The sequence below is a fragment of the Zootoca vivipara genome, chromosome 13 (assembly GCF_963506605.1).
Source record: "Zootoca vivipara chromosome 13, rZooViv1.1, whole genome shotgun sequence".
In the NCBI taxonomy this organism is placed as follows: Eukaryota; Metazoa; Chordata; class Lepidosauria; order Squamata; family Lacertidae; genus Zootoca; species Zootoca vivipara.
In genome coordinates this window covers 9,446,581-9,470,782 of record NC_083288.1, presented here as the reverse complement: position 1 = coordinate 9,470,782, position 24,202 = coordinate 9,446,581, and the positions used below count along the sequence as shown (strand labels likewise).

Genomic DNA, 24,202 nt, shown 5'->3' with positions numbered 1-24,202 from the left:
GGAACATGAATCTGAAGGGGGAAGAACTCCTTTAATGAAAGCTGCAAGAGCAGGTCATGTCTGTACTGTTCAGTTCTTAATTAGCAAGGGTAAGTTTGAATAATGTTTCACCTTTTTACGGATTTTCAGGTGTTTGTTTAATAGCCCAGCAGTTCAACTGAATCACAGTTGGGCAAAGTATAATTTCATAGATTTGAGTCTTCCAGAAATTAAGGGTGAAATTAATTTCTTTCACTTGCCTGTGATAAAGTATTTCAATTCAATTCAGTTGAGGAAGAAAAATTGTTGCATATGCTCATGCTTTTTCTTTTATCGTCAGACTTGTGTCTCCTTCAGTTACTTACATGACCCTGTGTGGCCTTGAATAATGGAAAAGAGTTCAAATTCCACTTAGCCTTGAAGCTTAGTGGGTAGATAGATCACTATTCATAGGGTGGTTGTGAGAATAAAATGGGATAAGCTTCTTGGTTATGTGATTTGGGTGCAAATGTGATGAATATATTGTAACACAGCGTGCAGTTCCAAAGAAATGTACAACTTTTAAGCAGCCTTGGAAGTAAATAGTCATGATAGAGGAGCCGCCACAGATGAATATGGTTTTTTCAGGGATAGGGATGAGATTGCAATCCAGCCCCTTATAGGAGGAGATCAATGGGAAGGTTCTCTCCTTAGAAGTAAAGGTGTGATTCAGAATACAAAGTTCTCTTCATCTCCTTTCTATGCTTTATGTCAGGAGCAAATGTGAATAGGACCACAGCTAACAATGATCATACAGTATTGTCGCTTGCCTGCGCTGGAGGCCACCTGTCGGTTGTGGAGTTGCTGTTAGCTCATGGAGCTGATCCTACACACAGACTGAAGGTATGCAGTGTTTTACTTTCCGTATTTTGTAGTGTGTGTGTGTTTTAGGGCAATAAACCAATGTAACATTGGGGAATATAGCAAAACGTCTTGATAATGCAGTTTGGGTATTTTTCATCAATAAATGGGTTTTGCATCAAGTTCCCCTCTAACTTTTTTTGGGGTGTGTGTATGTGAAATCTGTAAGAAACTCTCATATATATATATATATATATATATATATATATATATATATATAATGACTGTTATGCTATTTTTATATTCATCTCTGAATATAACTTCCTAGTAAACTTTCTGTCCACTGTACTGTTTACAGGCAGCCAGGGAATCTTGCTTAAGGAAGCAAAAAACTGATTAAAGTGTTGGCAGGAGCCAAAATTAATTTATTAAATACTACTTAAATTTACTCTTTTAAACATGGAGAGTAATTAAAAACAATTTAAATGTTTAGTAAAATGTTAGATATCATGTAACATACCGTTTTTGGTTGTTTTTTTTAAGAATGCAAATTACATCTTTCAGTGTGGCTCCTTATTTTAACCCATGATTTATTTACAGGATGGTTCAACCATGCTAATAGAAGCCGCTAAGGGTGGTCATACCAGTGTGGTTTGTTACCTGTTGGACTACCCTAACAATCTGCTTTCTGCTCCTCCGCCCGAGTCTACCCAGCTGACTCCTCCATCTCACGATTTAAATAGGGTAAGATTTGAAGCGGCAGCATGCTTGCCCCATTTTAAAATGTTTTATAAAAAGGTAAAGGGACCCATGACATTAGGTCCAGTCGTGACCAACTCTGGGGTTGCGGCGCTCATCTCACTTTATTGGCTGAGGGAGCGCGGTGTACAGCTTCCAGGTCATGTGGCCAGCATGACAAAGCCGCTTCTGGCCAACCAGAGCAGCACACGGAAATGCCATTTACCTTCCCGCTGTAGTGGTACCTATTTATCTACTTGCACTTTGACGTGCTTTCGAACTGCTAGGTTGGCAGGAGCTGGGACCGAGCAACGGGAGCTCACCCCGTCACGGCGATTAGAACCACCAACCTCCTGATCAGCAAGCCCTAGGCTCAGTGGTTTAACCCACAGCACCACCTGCATCCCAAAATGTTTTATAGTCAATTTCTTAATGATGAATTTATTGCCTCTCATCTGAAAAACAGGTGTAGTCATCAGATATTGTAGAAGTCCTGATAATCTTTAATGAGAAACTGCTAAAATTCAGAACAAATACTGCCGTCTTTTGTTAGATGTAGTTTAATCCTTGCCTTCCAGATCTGCAAGAAAACTATTACAGAGGACTCTTTGCTTGGAAAGAATATTTTGCTAATCACTTGGTTGAGTTTATTTGCGCCTCTAGTGCAGTGTTTCTCAACCAGTGTGCCTCCAGATGTTTTGGGACTACAACTCCCATCATCCCTAGCTAGCAAGACCAGTGGTCAGGAATGATGGGAGTTGTAGTCCCAAAACATCTGGAGGCACACTGGTTGAGAAACACTGCTCTAGTGGACCAAGGCAGGAGCATCTTTTACAGGAAATAGGCTGGCCCCTCTTCAGTTTTTGCTCCTCCTTCAACAAAAACAGTCACATTCCCCTTTGGCTCCTCTTAATCCTTCACCTTGGCGTGGCAATTTACTTCTTCTGTGATTCACTCTTTTTACGGTTCTTTTTCTGTATTTTCTAAAAATAAGAAAGATTAGAATCCTTCCTTTCCCTGCTCTCCACGGACTGGCTTCTGGGACAAGCGGCCTGTATATATTTTTTCTTGTTTGGGCGAAGCAGTGAATGGTCTCCCCATCCCAGGGAGCATTAGGCCATCCTCCGTAGGACGGTGGCAGTATACTGAGACCTACCGCCCCACAGGCTTTAATTTTCAGCCCTTACGGAGGCAGCTTCAGCTGGGGTGGATTCCTGGAGACATGTCCACCTGTCCAGGCAGCACTAGTCAAGATATGGGCCATTCCCCACTCAGACTCCCAAGCCACAAAAGCATCCCACCAACGCTCCCAAGCAGGCCAGATTAGGCCTTTGGGGGCCCATGGCTTCCCCATAGCAGTTGTGTGTGGCATTCCTTTCACCACTGGAGCTCATATCCTCTCTTATATGGAGAGATGGCAGCCTTGGCCCCACAGAAAGCCCCAATGGATGATAATGGAACCTAGCAGCTCAGTAAGGCTTCATGCAAAACATGCAGGGCCCTACTACTACCACAGTGGACAGGCAGGAAAGGAGAACAAGCAGGCTACAGACAGCAAGGTAGAATGAAGGAATACAGGCTAAAACAACAACAACCCTGGAACAAAACATGTTTTTCTTCGAAGGGACAGCAGGAGACAGGTTCAGCACCTCCAACCTTCACCAAGAATCCTCAAAACCAACAAAGATGCCATCAGCGATAAAGTTCAGGGGTGTGCGTGTCGCTTTCAAGCATTCATATATAGTTGGCACTACTCAACGACGGATCAGTGGGTTCTGAATATCATCTACGGTTGCTGCAAAGAATTCATCAGTTATCCTATCACTCACCCTGCCTCACCCTCCAAATGCCAGATTGGGGTGTGTACAGCATCTCATCAACATGACAGAAATAATAATAATAATAATAATAATAATAATTTATTATTTATACCCCGCCCATCTGGCTGGGTTTCCCCAGCCGCTCTGGGCGGCTTCCAACAAAACATTAAAATACAATAATCTATTAAACATTAAAAGCTTCCCTAAACAGGGCTGCCTTCAGATGTCTCCTAAAAGTCAATAGAGCCAGGACCTCCAGAAGAACACTCCATCAGGTGTCTACTCAGTCTTTTTTGTCGTTCCCAAAAAAGACCACAAAGCCTGGAAAGCAGTACTTGATCAGAAGGATCTCAGCTGCTGGGTGATTGGAATTTTCTGGATGGAATCCCTAGCCTCCATCAAGGAGTCCCTTCATCTCAACAACTTCATGCCATCTGTAGACTTACAGGATACATACCTGCGTCTTCCTATTAATACCAAGTTCCACAAGTATCTCCAGTTCTTCATTGACCTGCACCATTACCAATTCATGGCCCTCCTGTTTAGATTGGCCTCATTTTCAAGAGTCTTCATGAAGATAATGGTTGCCCTGGTAGCTCACCTCCATCAACAGGGCAACCACAACTACCAGTACTTAAACAACCTCCTCATCCATTCTCCAACCATGAGCCAGGCGGCCCACCATCTTCAGGACATTTTGAGGACCCTCCAAACTCTCAGATTCATCATCAGCCAAGGAGGAGAAATTTCCTCCATACGTAGCTCCTCATACATCTTAGTGCACTGATAAATGGCACCTGTCTCCTGAAAGGATAATCAAGATCAAGGCAGCAACCATGTTCCTTATATCTTCCAAAAGGATGGGCATTACGTTACTGTTCGTATCCTGGGCCTATGTATGTCAGCCTCACAAGTCTTTCCATGGGCCAAGCTTCAAGTGAGACCACTCCAGTGGTTGATCATTCATAGCAAGCATTGCTACATCTCAGTCCCTCCATGCCTAAGAGAGACCATGTGCTGTTGGAGCAGGGATTGCAACCTCTGAAAAGGAACCCAATTCAGAGATCCCCAAAAGACAACCATAACATCAGACACTGCCAGCCTGCACATTGCGAGGGGCAACTGGTCCAGGTGGACTGGACACTTGTTGAGTCACATCACAGCATCAACTGGCTTGAACTTTAGCACGTCTGGCCACTTAGCACTTCTTCCACAGCATCCCTCGTGTTTCACATCCTAATCAGAACGGGCAACACGAAGTGTTTGCTCCTATGTCAGCAGGGAAGGCCGGACCAAAGCGGCGGATTGGTAACAAGAAACAACATTATTCCTACTCTGGGTTTGAGAAGTCCCTTCTCAGCGGAACACATGTCCTGGATATCCAACAAGGAAGCTGACTGGTTGAACCGCACCAGACTGAACCCAGGGAAATGGACACTACGCAATGCATTGTTTCAACACATCCAGTAAGTCCTAGGTCCATTAGAGATAGACCTCTTTGCCTCCAAGGTGAACCACCAGCTTCCTTACCACTACTCAAGGTTCAAGGATCCAGGAGTGGAAGCCTGGGCCTCGGGGTCTCCACTTTGCCTTCCTGCCAGTAATGATTCTGCCCAGAGTTCTTGGCAAGCTACAGGGGGGAAAGGCACAGCTGATCCTGGTGGCTCCCTATTGGGATCCTGATCCTGGCAGTGAACAAACCCCCCCAATGGACACTTCCAACCAGTCAGGGACTAGTCCTGCATCTGGACTCAGCCTAGCAATACCTAACTGCCTGGCAATGTCTGAAGAACTAGGAGCTCTCACTGGCAGTCATTTCCACAATTGTGCACTCCCAACACCCCTTCACAACCCACATCTACCAGATGATGTGGAGGGCCTTTCTTAAATGGGCCAGGCACAGGCATGTTTTGGCGGAAACCACCTCCATCCCTGACTTACTGATGGTCCTGCAGGAAGGCCTTTGTTGAAAGCTCAAAACTAATACGCTTAAACAACAAGTGGTGGCCATTTCTTCTATAATATTAATAATAATAATTTTACTATTTATATACCACCTATCTGACTGGGTTGCCCCAGCCACTCTGGGCTGCTCCCAACAAAATATTAAAAACATTCTATTCTGGCATGGCCATATATGCCTGCTCTGACCACTCACTTGCTAGTAAAACACTTGCTCCATGGAGCCGTTCTCCAAAGCCCTCCTGTTATTCACTGTTTTCCTTCCTGGGTTCTTCACAAGGTGCTCTCAGCTCTCCAATGACCAGCTTTTGAGCCACTGAAACAAGTACCATTGAAGATCCTCTCTTTTCATGTCCTGTTCCTGGTTCCGTCACCTCAGCCCACAGAGTCTTCAAGATCAACGCCCTTTCAGTAGCAAGGCATCTCGGTGTCTTCCATAGTGACAGAGTGGTTCGCCAGTTGGATCCCACCTTCCTTCCCAAGGGGCTGTTTCATTTTCTGTAAGAAGTAATCTTGCCCATCTTCTGCCCAAATCCATCACACAACTTGGAGAAGGCTTGGCGGCCCCTCGATGTTTGCCCAATTCTGAAGGTATATATTGCCCATGCAAAGGAAATGTGACGAACTCCCTCCCTCTTTATCTCATTTCACCCCTCCTCCCTGGAGCAGAGAGTGACACTAATTACGCTTCCCAGATGGTTAAAAGAGTGCATTTCACTGTCCTACAAGGCACAGAAACTGCCTGTTCCCAAACACCTGACCGCCCATTCCATGAGAGCAGTGGCAACTTCTGCTGCTTTTTCTACAAATGCCTCCTTGTTAGAAATATGCAGAGCAGTGACTTGAGCATCCCCAAGCACGTTCACCAGGCACTTTTAAGTTGGGTGCCTTTGTTTCCTCTGAAGTGGCATTTGTTGAGAGTCTTACAGCAGGCTCTCCCGCAGTAGTAACTTGTTGCAATTGAAACCTACCCAGCTCAGTGATCTTTTGTACATCCCAACCCAGTGATGCTACGCTAGCAAGCGAAATAGTACCATTGTACCTACCTGAAGGGTAGATCTGCTAGCCTGGTGTAACATCTCTGGGGCCACACTTCTGCATGGCCCGTAACACCTCTCCCCACCTCTATTTGTGCAGTTTGCTTTCAGTTAATGGTTTGTTGTGAGAAGTAGGTTAACACTATTCCGAGTTTCAGTTCTGGACTGTTGATGCTCGCCGAGTACGCAAAACTGAAGAGAAGCCAGCCTTTTTTTTTTTTTTGTAAAAGCTACTCCTGCCTTCATCCACACTGCCTCCAACCCAACCCAGTGATATTACATTGGATAAGCAGATCTACCTTTCAGGTAGACACAATGGTACTGTTTACCTGGTTAGCTCTCTTGAGATGAGTATGTGGACAATTCTGCGACTTCACACTTGCCTTAAAGCAATTTTCATTACACTAGGAAAGCTACTTCTGTTGGTACAAATCAAAGCGTAAGCCATCTGAAGCTGTAACTGTTGGTGCTGAGTCTATTGTATGAGTTGTGAGATGTTTACACATGCCACTTTGTTGGAACAGTTTGTTTTAGTCATGTAGGACAACAAAGGATGTAATCTTAGTGTCCCCTGTTCTAGGCTCCTCGTGTACCAGTGCAGGCACTTCCCATGGTCGTCCCTCCCCAAGAGCCAGACAAACCCCCTGCCAACGTCGCCACAACCCTTCCCATCAGAAATAAAGGTCAGTTGTAGTTCTACAGATTATCAGTACAATATGTTTTGTAGGTGTAATATTAGGATTGCTTTCAATTCTTCAACACCACTCTAGTTTCTCTAGTGGGTATTTGTGGAAAACAAAATTATTAAGGGATGTTTTCCAGGAAATCTGTATTCATGTATAAGTTAGCTAAATTGCTAGCTTGGGTTTTCACATTAATAATGAGACATTTTTCATGGTGGTGCAACTGATAGATGATTGTGGTGTTACAATTGTTCTGGCAGAATTTCTGGCTAGCACTACACCAATAAATTTTGATATGTGTGCACTTTGAATGTTGTCATTAAAATATTCTTGTTAGATATAATTTTTAACACATTTATCCTTTTTTAAGATACACTTCTCTGCAAAGGATTGTTAATAACTCTCCTATATTTGGGAGAAAGGAGTCAACCTCTTATTTAGAAACTGGGGTGCTTGCATTCAGATGTGGGGATGTGGCCTTGTATCTTACTCATACTGTGTTTTTGTTTGCCTGTTAAAATAAAAGCGTAACTATCCCTAGCAATGCATCTGCAGCTAAATCACTGTAATGTTGCTCAAATTGGTTAAAAAACAAACAAACCATGAAAAGACTTGTAATCTAGCAGTTGTTATTCTGCAATGATGGGGTTACAGTATTTGCTTTTCAGTTCAGGAAACTCAGATTGGTGGCATGTGCAAAGCCACTTCTTTTGTAGAACATGGAAGTGTGCTTACTGCAGGTTTTTTTAATGATTTCCATTTTTGAAGATTGGGCATTGTGTAGAAGCCCTCAAATGTTACAAGCTAATATTTTAAGCAAGGTACCAATATAGTGTTTAAACTTCACAGAGGCATTCAAAGAATGTGTTTTTGCATTAAACGATGCACAGGCCAGCCCCACTTCTAGCATCCCTTCCCGCTCGACCTCTATCCTTCCCACATTGAGTATGGTGATCTGAATGGGAATTCTATACACATTTGGTTTGAACATGCTTAGTATCTCACTGCTGCCGAGAACCTCAGTCCTGCAGGTTTCCAGATTGTGAGGAAGATTCTAAGCACTTTCAGTCAAATGCCCAAAGCCTCTTCCTTCATCCCTCCCCAATCAATGCGGGAATGTTGGGGGTGTAGTGTGGACATGGGAATGGGGATCTTAAGGACTGCACCCTACAATTTAAGCGCACATGTGTTCTTTGAATGGCAAGTAGGTTGCAAAGCACTTGACTGCAGTTTATGTACCCTTTACCATAGAGAAGTGCACAGCTATTGTACAATATCAGTAAAGGTAAAGGGACCCCTGACCGTTAGGTCCAGTCGCGGACAACTTTGGGGTTGCGGAGCTCATCTCGCTTTACTGGCCGAGGGAGCCGGCGTACAGCTTCCGCGTCATGTGGCCAGCATGACTAAGCCGTTTCTGGCAAACCAGAGCAGCATACGGAAATGCCGTTTACCTTCCCACCGGAGCGGTAGCTATTTATCTACTTGCACTTTGATGTGCTTTCAAACTGCTACCGGTAGGTGGGCAGGAGCAGGGACCGAGCAACGGGAGCTCACCCTGTCACGGGGATTCGAACCGCCGACCTTCTGATCGGCAAGCCCTAGGCTCTGTGGTTTAGACCACAGTGCCACCCGCGCTGTACCTTGTATCTGTACCCTGAAGCAACTAAGCGCATTTGGTTTACAATCTTAATTCCTCAATAAAATGCTCAGAAGAAAAATAGGTATGTCTCTTTTCCCCATAGAGACGGTTCACCTTTTGTGGATTCCGCAGTGTGTTTGTGCTTTCTTGATCAGTAGGTCTGTAATGAGAATGCTGTTCATATGCACTTCCATTTGGTTCTGAGGGGGTTTCTCTTTCACACAGCCACTTCCAAACAAAAGTCCAGCAACCATTTGCAACCAAACAGCCCAGATGTACAAGGTTACATCGCCAATCAGTCTCCAGAGAGTATTGTTGAGGAGGCTCAGGGCAAGCTGACAGAGTTGGAGCAAAGGATAAAAGAGGCCATAGAGAAGAATGCACAGCTGCAGTCTTTGGAATTGGCGCATGCTGACCAGCTCACCAAGGAGAAGATTGAGGAGCTGAACAAAACGAGAGAGGAGCAAATTCAGAAGAAGCAAAAGATCTTAGAGGAGCTGCAGAAAGTCGAGCGGGAACTGCAGCTGAAAACACAGCAGCAACTGAAAAAGCAATACCTGGAGGTTAAAGCGCAGAGAATCCAACTGCAGCAGCAGCAGCAGCAACAACAGTCGTGTCAGCACTTAGGACTTCTGACTCCTGTTGGGGTAGGAGAGCAGCTGACCGAGGGAGACTATGCACGGTTGCAACAGGTGGACCCGTACTTGCTCAAAGACGATCTCCAGCAAACGGCGGCCCAGATGGGCTTCGCTCCGATCCAGCCTCTTGCCATGCCGCAAGCTTTGCCTCTTTCTGCGGGTTCCTTACCTCCAGGGTCTATTGCAAATCTTACAGAACTGCAAGGTGTCATAGTTGGACAGCCAGTACTGGGCCAAGCACAACTTACAGGGCTGGGGCAAGGAATTCTGACAGACGCACAGCAGGGGTTAATGGTAGCCAGCCCTGCCCAGACCCTCAATGACACGCTGGATGACATCATGGCAGGTGTGTATAACTTGTTAAATACAAGTGCAATGTCATATGCTTAACAAAAAAAAAAGCAGTTGAGGCATGCCAACATTTTTATTTTCTTTCAGCTTTACAAAGCCAGGGTTTTTTGGGCCCATTATTTTAGAATAAGGAATACCTGAAATAGAACTGAAACCAACATTCCATTTAAGTTTGCTGTTGGCGAGTACGTTGTCCCTTTTAGTCCCAAGCTCCTGAAGTCAGAGGTTTTTGCCTTGATAAAGGTTGCTGTGTTCCTTGCCCACTCCCATGAATTAATTTCACTTTTTTATTACAGCTCATTCATGTTTCTGAAATACATGAAAAATACTTTGAATAGACTTGAATTAACACTTCGAGTTGTAGAAGAACATTACTTTGGGAAGGAGGACTTGGATAAGAAATTTAATTTTCTACTTTTTTTTACTTCCACAGTATTGTTCTGAAGAGATCATAGCCAAGATCGATCTAGCCATATTCATGCGCTCCTTCCTGAGCTATGTGGCAGCAACAGAGTTTTCCATTCCCTTCCATCCCCTTTGCATAAGCAGAGCTAAACAAGGAAGGCCGTTTCTGCATAGACTTCCATCTGTGCAAATTGACTTTGGGTTTAAACTGGCATTCCTTGGCTAACCTGAGTTCATGGTTGTTTTGGTTTAGCAGAATACGTGATGCCAGTTCAGATTCATCTGGCCAACACAGCTAGAAAACGTCTTTTGGTCAACCCTTTGAACATGTGAGAAGCAGAAAGATAGCAGTAGTGAAAATAGGGTCGTCACCATAACCTGGCTTTTTAAAGATGATCTGTGCTGCCATTTGTAAATTTTACCAATTTACAAGTATTGAAGCTTCGGTCTTCAGTCCAAAGAGTTTACTGTGCAAGTCAAGCTGCCCTTTCTACTTGCATCTGCCACAGGCCCTTCATTTCATTTCAGCAGCCTTAGCCGGCTTTATTACATGTATCTAGAAGACCTTCATTTGGGTCATTTGGCAAATCCACCCAAAGAATTCTGACACACACCTGGTTCTTGGGTTATTTGCCCTTAAATATTCCAACTGGTCTGTGACTTGGCCAGAAATCTGTTTTTTGGTTTGTATTTTTAAAGTATAGGGGTGAATTGGAATTTCATTTACACAAAGAAGTTGTTTAGCACCCTTTCAGAAGCTTTGTGGTGATACTAATAGAGTATTGGTAATTTTCATCTTCTGATGTGTAGACAGCTTTCTTGATACCAGTCATATTGAATCTGAGTTTGAGCAGTTAGTGGTCTTATTGCCCCATGCTCTCATAGTTATAGCCATGTACTGATACATAAAGATGTTAACCTTAATTAAAGGATAAAAGGTATGAGAGACCACAACATGGTAATTTACTTGCTCAAAAAAATTCATATTCTGCTGGCAGTTAAGATTTGTTTCAGTGTGTATCAATGTTTTCCAATTAAAATAAAGATAATGTGAGCTCTGACTCTGAATTTGCTATTTCTTGTTCGACATCAAATTCTCAAGGTTTTGATTTCCCCCTGGATATTTTTTTTTGGTGAGAGAAGCTTCCTAAAGATATTTAATACAATTGACTTAATTCAAGGACTGGTTCACATGTCATCCTAAAACCATGGCTTCTATGGGAGTAGGACTCTGGCAGGTTCCCCCCCCCCCCCGCTTTCCCTGAATCCCTTTATGTCATTTGTACCCAGTAATCATGGTTTGTAACAAATTATCGTATTTCCTTGAATGTAATGTGCACCTTTTTTGGCGAAATTACATCGCAAAAATTAGGGTGTGCATTAGACATGATGCCGCTTTAGATTTGATTGCAACCTTGAAAAACACCGCTAACATAGCAAATACTTTTTTGGTTTCAAGGTTGTGAAAACTGAGGTGCGCATTAGATTCGATGACACATTAGATTCGCATAAATACAGTATAGTTAGCTTAAACTAGCTTCGGAAAGCATGATTTGAAGTCAGATTGTTCTGAAACTGATGTGAGTTTAAACAAGAGGCCCTGGTCCGGATGCCACAACAATCAAACTGTTAAGAAAAGTGAAAGTAAAGCAGTTGTAGTCCTCCTGGCCATGCAGAAAGTGCAGGAGCCCAAGACTCACAAGAGTTCCTCCATATGCTTGTCTCACTAAAGCATGACTTTGTACGACATGCAAACTGGGCCAATGCCTTCTATCCTAGGTCAAATATTTTGAGCATAGTTCCCCTGAGTTAAGGAATCCCTATAGTTCTTCTCACTAAATACTCTGATCCATACCTAATTGTAACTTTGTGGTTTTCGTTTTTCAGACTGTTGGGTAGAAGCAGAAATATTTTAAGAAGGATTGAATGGCTATTGGGTTCTAACAATCCAGTCCCAGATAGCCAATTTTTTTTAATGTCAAACCTATGTTCTATCAAACCTTCCATTTCTCAGCAACTCTTATTAGACATAGCAGTACATTCCAAACCAGAATTAAATTGGTACAGACTAAATTTCGGACTGCTCTCATTAGGGCCAAATGCTGTCATCTGCCCCCATGCAGCTGACTCTTCTTGGCTACGTTTTTACCCCAATGAAAGAAAGGCAAGAGCATGGCATGTTTTAGAGATTGATTTCAGCCTAAGGAATACCGCTTTTCACATCTTGCCTAACATGCAGCTTTTAATTAGGCCATTTTGAGAAACTTTCAGAAGTTCTAGATAATCATACTTCTAATAAGCACAATTGTTCTCTCCAATAGCAGTGAGTGGAAGAGCACCTGCGGTGTCGAACACTCCTACCCACAGCATTGCGACGTCTGTCTCCCAACCTCAGACACCAGCTCCAAGCCCTATCATTTCTCCCTCAGCCATGCTACCAGTCTACCCTGCCATAGATATTGATGCGCAGGTAAGCCAGAAATAAGCCATAGACTCGCATACTCACTCCTCCTCCAGTTTTAAGACGTTTAAAGCTGCTTCTTGTGTTTTTGAACAAAGTGCACTTGCCTGTTACATCCGAATATCATGAGCTATGATTTGAACCTAACCATGGTTAGAGAAAATTACCCTGGTTTGTTAGATAAAACTCTTAATACACATGAAGATGGGAGAACACGAGCCCAGTGTTTACCACAGGGTGTCCTTGTTGCATCAAATCACATGCACATTTACTCAGTTCTGAATTGTGCTTTTGTGTTTTGTTTTTGACATGGAGACATTAGGAACATTTTGGGAATGTTCCCGGTTTAATGGGAATGGCTCCCGGTTTAAATGGTGATTCTTTAGCAGAGACTGAATTAGATGGATTTCCTAAATTGCACTGTGTTTATTACAAAGCAGCTTTAGAAGCAGAGCGCCTCACCCAAAGACTCCACAGGCAATACTATTTCACATTTAATGATGTTTGTGAAGGAAATGTACATCATTTAACTACAACAACAAAGTATAAGGAAAGCCCTTAACGTGTTGAAATGGCGTTTGTCTTCCAGACTGAAAGTAACCACGACACTGCTTTGACCCTTGCATGTGCTGGTGGACATGAGGAGCTGGTGCAAACGCTCCTAGAGCGGGGAGCTAATATTGAACACAGGGACAAAAAAGGTACATGCCTGCTGATAAAATAATGGCATAAACAAGAGTTTTCTGTAGATGACAGATTTACATATGCTGGTTTTGACCTTTAAAGCCCTATGCGGCCTAGGACCCTCGTACTTACGGGACTGCCTCTCCTGGTATGTCCCGCAGAGGACCCTAAGGTCCATGAATAATAATAGCTTAAAGGCCCTGGGCTCTAAAGAAGCCAGACTATCCTCCACCAGGGCCAGGGCTTTTTCAGTGATGGCTCTGACCTGGTGGAATGCTCTGTCCCACGAGACTAGGGCCCTGCAGGACTTGATCTCCTTCCGCAGGGCCTGTACAACAGAGCTATTCCACCTGGCCTTCAATTTGAATTAGCCTTATCCTCTGTTCCCTTTCCCCTTTCCTCTTCTATGAAGAAACCCTTTCTGGGACCCCACATTTAAATTCTTATTCACACACCTCCCTGCTGGCCCTAGTAGGACCAACTTGGCCAGTTAGCCCTGGTGATCATTCGATGTCTACTGACTGGTTTTTTCTTCTTCCAAAAATGACTCCTGAATTTTTGAATTTTATTGATATTGATGCTGCATTTTATGTTGTATTCTATGCTGTTTTAAAGCCACATTTTAATCAGTGAATTATATTTGCTGTTAGCAGCTCTGAGACCGGTTTTTAAACTGGGAAGTGCAGGGTATAAATAAAAATTTATTATTATTATTATTATATTCCCGTGGAAGGAGATCCTCCTCCAACTAATGTGTGATTCTGCTATACATAACATTTTCTACCTGTAAAATTAATTTTATTCCAGGTGTCCTGTATTAGGGTTGTTGGTTTTGGGGCGTTGTTTTTTTTTTTTTTTTTGTCTCCTGTTAAAATTTGTTGTTATCTTAGAAATGGGTGCAAGTCAAAAATCCTTAAGCGGTGCCTATTTTCCCCTTCCAGGATTTACCCCCCTTATTTTGGCTGCTACAGCTGGTCATGTCGGTGTTGTTGAGATCTTGTTGGATAATGGTGCAGATATTGAAGCTCAGTCTGAGAGAACCAAGGACACACCATTATCTTTAGCTTGTTCTGGAGGAAGACAGGAGGTGAAGTAAACAGTACCTGTTGTTGCATACTAACTGAAAGCCTTTCACTGTGGTTAATGCTCGTCATATAACTCTAATCTTTGATTCTGAATACACTCCTTGAAAGCTTGTTCAGCTGTTTCCAGTTAGAATTTACAGAATTCTAATCAATTTAAAAATAGGTGTTTCTGATCATCTCATCACTGCTTTACCAGAAGGCAGGGAGAGCATAAGAGCTACAGGCTCGTGAAGGCTAGCTAATGTTAAACATGTGTCTCCCGAAGTGTTACTCCCAAACTGAGGTGCAGTATTAAAATGCCAGCTCAGCCCTAGACATGTAATATTTAACAGTAGTATTCTTTGCTAACCATATTTTAAAACCAGTGTAATCTATTGTTTTATGTTGTTTATTTGATTGTGCAAATTACAATGGTTCTTGTTTCTAGCAACTTGGTATGTTGTTGTAAGTCACCTAAAGACCACCCTGTACTGTAGTGGATGTCTTCTTTTTCATTATTATTATTAGTAGTAGTAGTAGTAGTGCTATTTGCATCTTTTTAATTCTGTAACTGTGATTTAAGATATCTATGGTAGAATCGGGTTAGGAGTTTGTCAAGTCTTCTCTGTTTACTCAGATTTTCCTTGGTACCCCGAAGGGCCAAAAAAATAACAAGGGTGTTTACTAGGTAAAATGGTGGTAGTTATCCAAAGAATTTTATGACTAGCGCCATGTATATAGAATCATAGAACTGCAGAGTTGGGTGTGACCCCGAGGGTCATCTAATCCAACAAGTGACACTACTGATTTCAAATAAGGGTTCTCTGCCCCCATTTACCTTATGGAACATGTATTTGGGAAGCTTCTCCTGTGTTTCTATGTTAAGTAACAAATATGCTGTGACATATGAATAAACAATATCTGATTTAGGCACCATTGTATATGAAGTGCCATTACAGCCCCAAGTCAATGTATAATCATCTTGCATGGTTAAAGCAGATCTTATAAGTGTTTATACCATGACAGCATCACTAGCATGGTACATAATCATACATTCTGTCTGAGCCACGTGGACAGAATTGTGTGTTCTACCTGGAGTAACACAGATGTGGCAATGAGCCTCCATTTCCATGCTGTTGCCTGAGGGGTCTCTGATTGCAGTTCTGTGTTCAGGGTGGGAGTGATTATCATTCCTCGAAGGTAACTATTTGTATTTTTACAACAATTCAGGTGGTGGAGCTTCTGCTAGCTAGAGGGGCAAATAAAGAGCACAGAAATGTTTCTGACTACACACCTTTAAGCTTAGCTGCTTCTGGTGGTTATGTGAACATCATCAAGATACTGTTGAATGCCGGTGCAGAGATCAATTCAAGGCAAGTTCTTTTTACGCTCCTGTTTATTTCATGCTGCTCTTGTTTCTTGTTATGTTCTTCCATTCTACCCTAGGTTCACAACAGGGTTCCAGGAGGACCCTTCTCATACCGAGAGAAGCTTTAAACTGGGCTCTTGATCCAAAGAAAGGGAAACAGAGCAAATTATGGATGGCATCTGTGCCCGGACCAGGTGCCCTGGTGGCCCTGATACTGCAGTATAATTTAGTGGACTTCTTTTGAGATAGATTTCTCTTTTTCTCTCCAGTAGCTATGTGTCCTGTCACAGAATCAATTCCTTGTTACGCTCCCTCCACCCTATCTAGTAACGTCAAAGCATCTTCTATGACTCTTATCTTGATTTCACATGACAGCCCACTCCTCTCCTACAGTGAAGAGAAATAGTTGATAGTCTGAAGCAATGGATAGGAGAGGTTTTTGTGCATAACAATCCTATCCAGTTTCTTGAGCCTTTGCTTTGGGAAACTCTAAAACCAGTCATCTGGGGAGAATTTTCAGTAGAAACTGTTACTTAAAGAAAGAAACAAAACATGCACCTTACTGATCAAAGACATAGCTGAATTGGAAACTTAAATATAAACATACAGAGAGCAATATGCTATATAATCCAAAAAAGAACTGAATTAAAAGCTCTTGAAATGATTATGATATTGGCTTGTAAATCTGATTATTGGCTTGTAAATTTACAAAATGTGTTTAAACTACTAGGTGCTAACCAATAACGAATTACACTTACAGGTACTGTATATAGCCCCTGTAGCTCCCATTTAGGTACCTACAGGCACCTATAGGTTCATATGTACATGGATTTTCATATTGTAGAAATAGGTAAATGCGAATTAAAAAATCACCATGCTATATGAAGTTAAAATGTAACCCGTGTTCATTTGTTTCCAGAACTGGTAGCAAGCTGGGCATCTCTCCATTAATGTTGGCAGCCATGAATGGTCATACTGCTGCTGTTAAGCTGCTGTTGGACATGGGTTCTGATATTAATGCACAGATAGAGACCAATAGGAATACTGCCCTGACACTGGCCTGTTTCCAAGGAAGAACCGAAGTGGTTAGCCTTCTCCTTGATAGAAAAGCTAATGTTGAGCACAGAGCTAAGGTAGGAAGATCTTGGTTTAAATGTCTTCAGCTTCAGTTTGTTGGTACTTCTATTACTTTTCACGCTCCAGAGGCTTGTCTGCTCAGTCTTGATTGTACTCAGCCATTCTATGTCCACCATCAGGGTAAACAAATTTTATTTGCTTTATTGGAGTGTTGACTTTATATCGTTCCTCACTGCTTTGCGGGTAACTTTGTAAAAGGGATATACGCTTATTAAATACAGCAAAAAAAAATTATCATGCTTATTTATTTATTTATTACATTTATATACCGCCCTTCTGGCAAGGCGCCCAAAGAGGTTTACAAGGCAAAATCCTAACGTGGAAAAATGGGACAGAATATTTTCAGGCAAGGTTCAGGAATTAATGCTGGCTCTCGCTCCCTGGCCTGTGTTTCTTTTCTTAAGCCTTTCCTGACAGCCCACAGACCTGTCTTAAGCAGCCCCAGGGAAGGCGGGGTTGCCCCAGTAGTTATCTCAGACTGTTGGTGGCCTTTTCTGGAGCTGGTATCCATCCATCCATCCATCCTCCACCCACCCGAGGAGCACATGTGGTTTGTACTCCTTTGATTCTGTTTTAAATCACTATGGTGATGAAACAGGTTTGATGTGGATAGCGGGGGTGGGGGGTGGGGAAGAGAAAGTTTTAAAAAGTAGGTAAAAGGAGGGAGTTCTTTATTCCCAACACATTCTATTTGGTGAGAAGTGGAATGGGTATAAAGTGATGAAACTGTTGGATCTCTCTTCATTCAGCTGTTAATAGTTGAATATTCCATACAGTAGAGTACTTGATAATCAACATATTTTGCAAGCTTATTCAATGGGAATTGCTTCGGGAAACATGCATAGTACTGCATCCAGGACTGTCAACAGGATTTTTTGGCGGCCAGTTGGGTCCAGCATACTGTATGTACATCTAGACCAAGCCCCTGCAATGCAGGAATCTCAACTAAAGCATCCGTGGCAGATGGCTATCCAACTCTGGCAATGTTTGCCCACTTCTGCAAGGACCTCATCTCTTCTCCAAGAATTCTCAAAGATTATAGACAGAGGCTCTTGAGATTACACCCGCAAGCTCCATTAGTACCCTTGGGTGGGAGGTGTCCTGACATTCATTACTGATAGGCAAGATGTGGGGAGAGAGTCCTAAGAACTGTCCCAAATATATTGCCAAATGGAGTCAGAAGTGCTTTATTTTCTTCAGTTTTGCTTCACTTTACAAGGCACAGGCTTTGTGAGTTAACAGTGGTCTCTGATACTCTGTAAACTAGAAATGATTGTGGCCTTCTTGTAGCTATAGGTTTTCACACATTTCTAATGTATTCTTAATCTAGACCGGCCTGACACCCTTAATGGAAGCTGCCTCTGGTGGATATGCAGAAGTAGGTAGAGTTCTTCTGGACAAAGGTGCAGATGTAAACGCTCCGCCAGTCCCTTCTTCAAGAGACACAGCTCTGACCATTGCAGCAGACAAAGGGCATTACAAGTTCTGTGAGCTGCTCATTAGCAGGTACCATATTTGATTTGATTTGAAGGGGAGGGTCAAGAGGCCTAGGTTAAAAAGAATGCTGCTGGCTCTAGGATCTGATATGCTATCTATGGGTGTTTACTAATTAGTTTCGTTGAGGAATTAGCAACCTCAGCCCACACAGAAGTTGCACTTATAATAGAAGAGTTGGTCTGATGAAAAAGTTTTGATTGGTGAATTTTTCAGGCAACAACTATGTGTGCTTTAGAGAAGGTCTGGCATAAATGTTCCATTCCTGAGTGGCAATTCCATAATTGCAATTCCAGAGACACTACTATGGAGGAAAACAAGAAATTGTAGGTTCTGATGTGTCACTACAAGTCCTCCTATGCGGGCTGCACGATGACAGCCTTACATTTTTATGTATATAGGAAGAAAATGGCAGCTGTTAAGATAGAAGGTGTGCAGATGCCAGGAGTTCGTGTTTCAAAAACGAACTATTTCAGAGTTGTTTAGAATCGGTTTTATGAAGAGCAGGTGATGTTCTCTAGAAATGCTGTCCCTCCAACTTCCACCACCTTTCTAAAGCCAGTAGCAATTCAGATGTTTTTTGTTTGTTTTTGATCAGGCTTTTTTATTTTTTTTGTAGGGGAGCTCACATCGATGTCCGGAACAAAAAAGGAAATACTCCATTATGGCTTGCTGCAAACGGTGGTCATTTAGATGTTGTCCAGTTGCTAGTACAAGCCGGAGCAGATGTAGATGCTGCTGATAACAGAAAGATAACCCCACTGATGGCAGCCTTTCGAAAGGTAGAGTGAAAAAGCTTTTGCTTTGCTTCTTTTTAACCCTCTGATAAAAAAGAAATAATTTGTTGCAGCATGAATTTGGAAATATAACTGCATCACCCACACAGTGCATGGCAGAAGTTTAATAAATGGACTGTTGCGCTTTCCATAGTGTGCGGTTTTCAGGGGGGAGACATATTTATATAACAATTGCAAAAAAAAAAACCCCAAACATATTGGCAGTGTGTGCAATATTGCAATTGAATAAGCTGCCCTCACTGCTTTTCTGTATCTCAGAGTATTTTCAAAAGCCTTGCTTTATTAAAGAAAACTGGAGTTTTTCTCCCCTAGCTTCACAGATTGGCATTTTTTTGGTATGCTTCTGAAGCTTCTGCTGCATTGGGGAATTAAGGTTGCTGCAGTTACCATAGCTGCCAAGTTTTCGCTTTTCTCGCGAGGAAGCCTATTCAGCATAAGGGAAAATCCCTGTAAAAAAGGGATAACTTGGCAGCTATGCAGTTACTCTTTTCACTGAATTGTCTTTTATAGTTTAGTTATTTAACTCAAATGCATTTAAATGTGCAGCCTACCTTCATGTGAAAGGGACTAATGCTGGAAACCTTCGTTCTTAGGGTCATGTAAAAGTTGTACGCTACCTGGTAAAAGAAGTAAACCAGTTCCCATCAGATTCAGAATGTATGAGATACATAGCAACAGTTACTGACAAGGTAAGGATAATTTGCTGCTTAAGTTACTCAGCAAAACTTTGGTAAAGCAAGTGTTTCCCAGTAAGCGGATGAATACATCGTAAGTGCTTATTCGAACCTTGCACATCTTGACCCTGAACAGCATTGGACAGACTCTTTTTCTCTGACTTTACACTCCCTATTCACTTGTATGGCTTCATTCAAGAGCACACTATTTTTGTTTTAGTGTGTTTAAATATTTAACCTTCCTAATCCCAAAGTATGTTACACAGTTAAATACCACAGGAGGGGGGGAAATAAAATGCAGACCAGAGTTAACATTGTTAAATTTCTATGCCTCCCTTCATCCGAGGATTCCAGGAAAGTTTACAATATAAAAACAAAAAAATACAAAACAATAACACCCCACACACAGTTTAAAAGGTCATTAATAGTTTAATTAGCCAAAGGTTGCAAAGCTCCTCTCCCTTCCCACTTTTTCTCAATACAGTATGTTCATATCTGGTCTCAGCATAAGAAGTCCTTTCCTTGGTTCCAATAATTATATACAGTCTTTTCCCCCAACCAAACTTTTTTTCAAAACTAGAGCACTTCTAAATCCTGTTTTGCCATTTGGAATCTCTTAACTCCCACTCTAGAGAATTCTGTCCCTGCAGCATTTGTCATTCCACAACCTCTCCAAAACAATTACAACCCTTTAGCTTTTACTGGCAGAATAAAATCCCTCTCACAATGTGCTTTCTTGTTTGTCTCCTCTCCAGCCATCTTTCCATTCTTATATGAAGAGACACAGCATATCCACAGTCATTAGCGGTTCAGCCCCTTTAATGCCACAGGAGCATTCCAATCTATTCCTTTCATTTCTGCGCTCTTGCCTGTTTGTTTAGCAGCTTCCCTTCCTTTGCAGGCCATAATGAGCCCCTAATGCTCCCTGTCGGTTCCCTTATTACAGCGTTTGAGGCTGGCACATCCACTATTTGTTCAACTGCTTGTGCCAATTCAGAAATGATGTTCTTTTTGCATTGTCATCGCAGGAAATGCTGAAGAAGTGCCACCTCTGTATAGAATCAATTGTTCAAGCCAAAGACAGGCAGGCTGCTGAAGCAAACAAGAATGCAAGCATTCTTTTAGAGGAGTTGGATTTGGAGAAGGTAACACTGCAAGTTCAGATTTCCACTTTAAATCACTTTATATGCTGGCTTTCTGTAGTTGCTCAAGGCAGGTCATGCAAGAATAAGAAAAAAAATAGCCATCAAAAAACACTCCTTGTGGTGGAGTTGAGGAATCCCCCTACTGTCTCCCCGAAAAGGAAAAGTTGCTAAAATGTTTAATTCCCAGCTGAAATAATCACTCTTAATTCACTGTGGGGCCAGAGGTTCAACCTCCTCCAGGAGTGGAAAGCCTTTATGTTCGAACTTGAGAGGCTCTTCCAATAGAATCATAGAATCACAGAACTGCAGATTTGGAAGGAACCACGGGGGTCATCTAGTCTAACCCCCTGCAATGCAGGAATCTTTTGCCTGATGTGGGTCCCGAGAACCCATGACCTTCAGATTTAAAGTCTCATGCTTTACCAGTCGAGTAATCCCAGCTTCTGTGGCTCACAGTGGGCTCATTGGTAGATAGCTTGCTCATAAAGCTTGATTCAAGGCCATATGATTTCCCCTCTGCTGGCTTCCACTTGGTCTGGATTCAGGATGGTCAAATTAGCCACTTCGCCTTGGGCCTGTGACAGTGGGCTTGGGCAAGCTTCTCTTCCCACTACCTCAGCCTTCCCACAATGTGGGGAATTAGTTTAGAGCTTTGGGAAGGCAGCGTACTCTTATAAGTAATCAGCTGAGGCTGATGCACAGCAGCATCCAGTCCCTTCCTAATGCTAAGCTGTAAAGCCTTATCTGCCTAAGGTGCCGTTTCCTTTCATCACTGTTGAATGAATTTGACTTGCAGCTACGGGAAGAAAGCAGAAGGCTGGCATTAGCTGCTAAAAGAGAGAAAAGAAAGGAGAAGAGAAGAAAGAAAAAGGAAGAGCAAAGGAGGAAGCTGGAAGAAATAGAGGCAAAAAACAAAGAGAATTTTGAACTACAAGCTGCTCAAGAAAAGGAAAAACTAAAAGCTGAAGGTAGGTATTTGATTTGTGGGTACATGGGCTCAGAGCAGGTTTCAGCAGTTGTCCAAAACACAAAAGATGGCTGTTCTTCCATTTTCAGCACCTCTCCTCTGAAACATAACTGAATGTTAAATCATTAAATCCTGCCAGCTTTAATATATCCAATCAGTTAACATCTAACTGGAAATAATTACAGATTACTGAAGAAAATAGGACATTGTCATAGATCAGTGTTAAAATCATGGGGTAAAGATAAATGGCAGTCAGTTACGTACAGTGGTACCTCGGCTTCCGACCGCAATCCGTTCCACAGAGGCAGTTGCTCGCCGAAGCAGTCGCTCGCCGAAGGAACGCTTCTGCACACGCACGAAGCGCCGATAGAGTGCTTCTGCGCATGCACGCGCTGCGCAGTTCGCTTCTGCACATCCGATGCCGCAGAACCCAGATGTAAACACTTCCGGGTCCGTGGTGGTCGCTCACCGAGGTAGGCGTAAACCGAGGTTTGACTGTAGTTTTTCTGCTGCAGCTGGTGTTTCCTTTCAACCGTCATAATAAACATTTCACTCAGGGTGGCTTTTTCGTTTGTTTGTTTGTCTTGCAAAGGACTACCACTCTTGACACCTGCAGTGGGGGAAACATTGCCTTTCATGAGCTTTTAGGTTCATGCAAAGAGATTGAGTTCCCATTGGGGCATTTGGCTACCCTGTGAGCAGCTGATCCTCCAAATCATCTGTTTAATTCTGATTGAAGCTCTCTCTAAACAGCAGTTTGCCGCAAGGCACTCAAAGTTGTTGCTTGAAGTAAAATAAGTGTGGAGACTCGTGGAAGTTGTTTTATGATTCTTTGGATCCTGGTATTGAAGAGGTTGCATATCAAGGCCAATAGGCAGAACATGATAGCCATTTCTTCACTGTTCAGTCTAATTATAGTTGGTTCTCAACTTGCATATTAGTAAATAAGCATTTATTATAAAAACAAGAGATTTGTGCATAATAAATACACGTTTATTGTGTCACAGATTTATCAGATGGACAAAATACAGGTGAAACTCAGAAAATTAGATTATTGAAAAGTGCATTTATTTCAGTAATGCAACTTATTCTTTTTATTTTTATTTTTACAAATGCTTTCTTTTGGAAATTCCACAGTAATAAAACAAATTGTTACAATAAAACAAAAATAAACACCACTATTACATTTCATTAATTACGTTCCATTTATAATTGACCTACCTAATGACAACTAATTACAATTACAACAAATAAAGGCTTGACATATCTTGCTTTGCATGTCATCCATCTATCTCATATATTGGTTTCACTTTTTAAGTTGCATTACTGAAATAAATGCACTTTTCGACGATATTCTAATTTTCCGAGTTTCACCTGTATTATCCCCGAGTTGAAAGATTCCATTTTTAATTTATAGTGTATAGTAAATAATTTTCATATATTATCTAAAGATCAAATGATGGCTGATCCCTTTTTAGATAAATTATTTTAGTTCATTTTTTAAAAAACCAACTTTGATGATGGTTACAGGTAGGTAGCCGTGTTGGTCTGGATCGAAGTAAAATAAAAAAATTCCTTCAGTAGCACCTTAAAGACCAACTTAGTTGGTCTTTAAGGTGCTACTGAAGGAATTTTTTTATTCAACTTTGATGATGTAATGCAATAATTTACTGTGCTGGTCGGTGACCGTAATAAAGATTTGATTGATTATCCTGAGTTGCCATAATAAATTTGTGCCATGGGACTCTTTGGGTTGTTGTTTGCTGAAAGCAACTAACATGGCTATGCCCCTGGAAAGTATCCCTTAGAGCAGGCACCCCCAACCTGCAGCCCTCCAGATGGTTTGGCCTACAACTCCCATGATCCCTAGCTAGGAGGGCCAGTGGTCAGGGATGATGGGAATTGTAGTCCAAAACATCTGGAGGGCCGCAGGTTTGACATGCCTGCCTTAGAGCAGTGATGGCCAAACTTGGCCCTCCAGCTGTTTTGGGACTACAGTTCCCATCATCCCTGACCACTGGTCCTGTTAGCTAACGATGATGGGAGTTGTAGTCCCAAAACAGCTGGAGGGCAAAGTTTGGCCATCACTGCCTTAGAGCATATCAAAGTAGGAATCAGCCTTTCTCAATTGCAAATACTTAACTAAAATTGCTTATGTGAATACATTGTGGCTTAGTCCAACATGTCATTATCCACCTATGCAAATAATAATTTGTGTCCATGTAAGCATGTTTCTAATTGAGAGTATTTGGAATCCCCCTTATTCCAGGGCATTCAGATATGACTGTCTGCTTGTAAACCTTTTCCATAGGTTGCTC

At 42.2% G+C, this 24,202-nt stretch overlaps 1 protein-coding gene across 4 annotated transcripts in view; it reads left to right on the top strand.

Moving 5' to 3' along the window:
• Positions 1 to 24,202, top strand: part of ANKRD17 (ankyrin repeat domain 17) — a 95,611-nt gene that overhangs the window by 57,273 nt on the left and 14,136 nt on the right. For 2 of the 4 annotated variants that reach the window (XM_060282266.1, XM_035102042.2), the window contains exons 11-25: positions 2 to 89; positions 734 to 861; positions 1,420 to 1,563; positions 6,957 to 7,059; positions 8,924 to 9,682; positions 12,414 to 12,562; positions 13,143 to 13,254; positions 14,179 to 14,324; positions 15,532 to 15,674; positions 16,590 to 16,803; positions 18,138 to 18,313; positions 18,921 to 19,083; positions 19,692 to 19,787; positions 20,801 to 20,917; positions 21,714 to 21,885. In XM_060282266.1, the coding sequence (XP_060138249.1) occupies positions 2 to 89; positions 734 to 861; positions 1,420 to 1,563; positions 6,957 to 7,059; positions 8,924 to 9,682; positions 12,414 to 12,562; positions 13,143 to 13,254; positions 14,179 to 14,324; positions 15,532 to 15,674; positions 16,590 to 16,803; positions 18,138 to 18,313; positions 18,921 to 19,083; positions 19,692 to 19,787; positions 20,801 to 20,917; positions 21,714 to 21,885 (2,710 nt within the window). The remainder of the gene's footprint in view (position 1; positions 90 to 733; positions 862 to 1,419; positions 1,564 to 6,956; positions 7,060 to 8,923; positions 9,683 to 12,413; positions 12,563 to 13,142; positions 13,255 to 14,178; positions 14,325 to 15,531; positions 15,675 to 16,589; positions 16,804 to 18,137; positions 18,314 to 18,920; positions 19,084 to 19,691; positions 19,788 to 20,800; positions 20,918 to 21,713; positions 21,886 to 24,202) is intronic. The other 2 variants (XM_060282267.1, XM_060282268.1) reach the window with 2 other exon arrangements.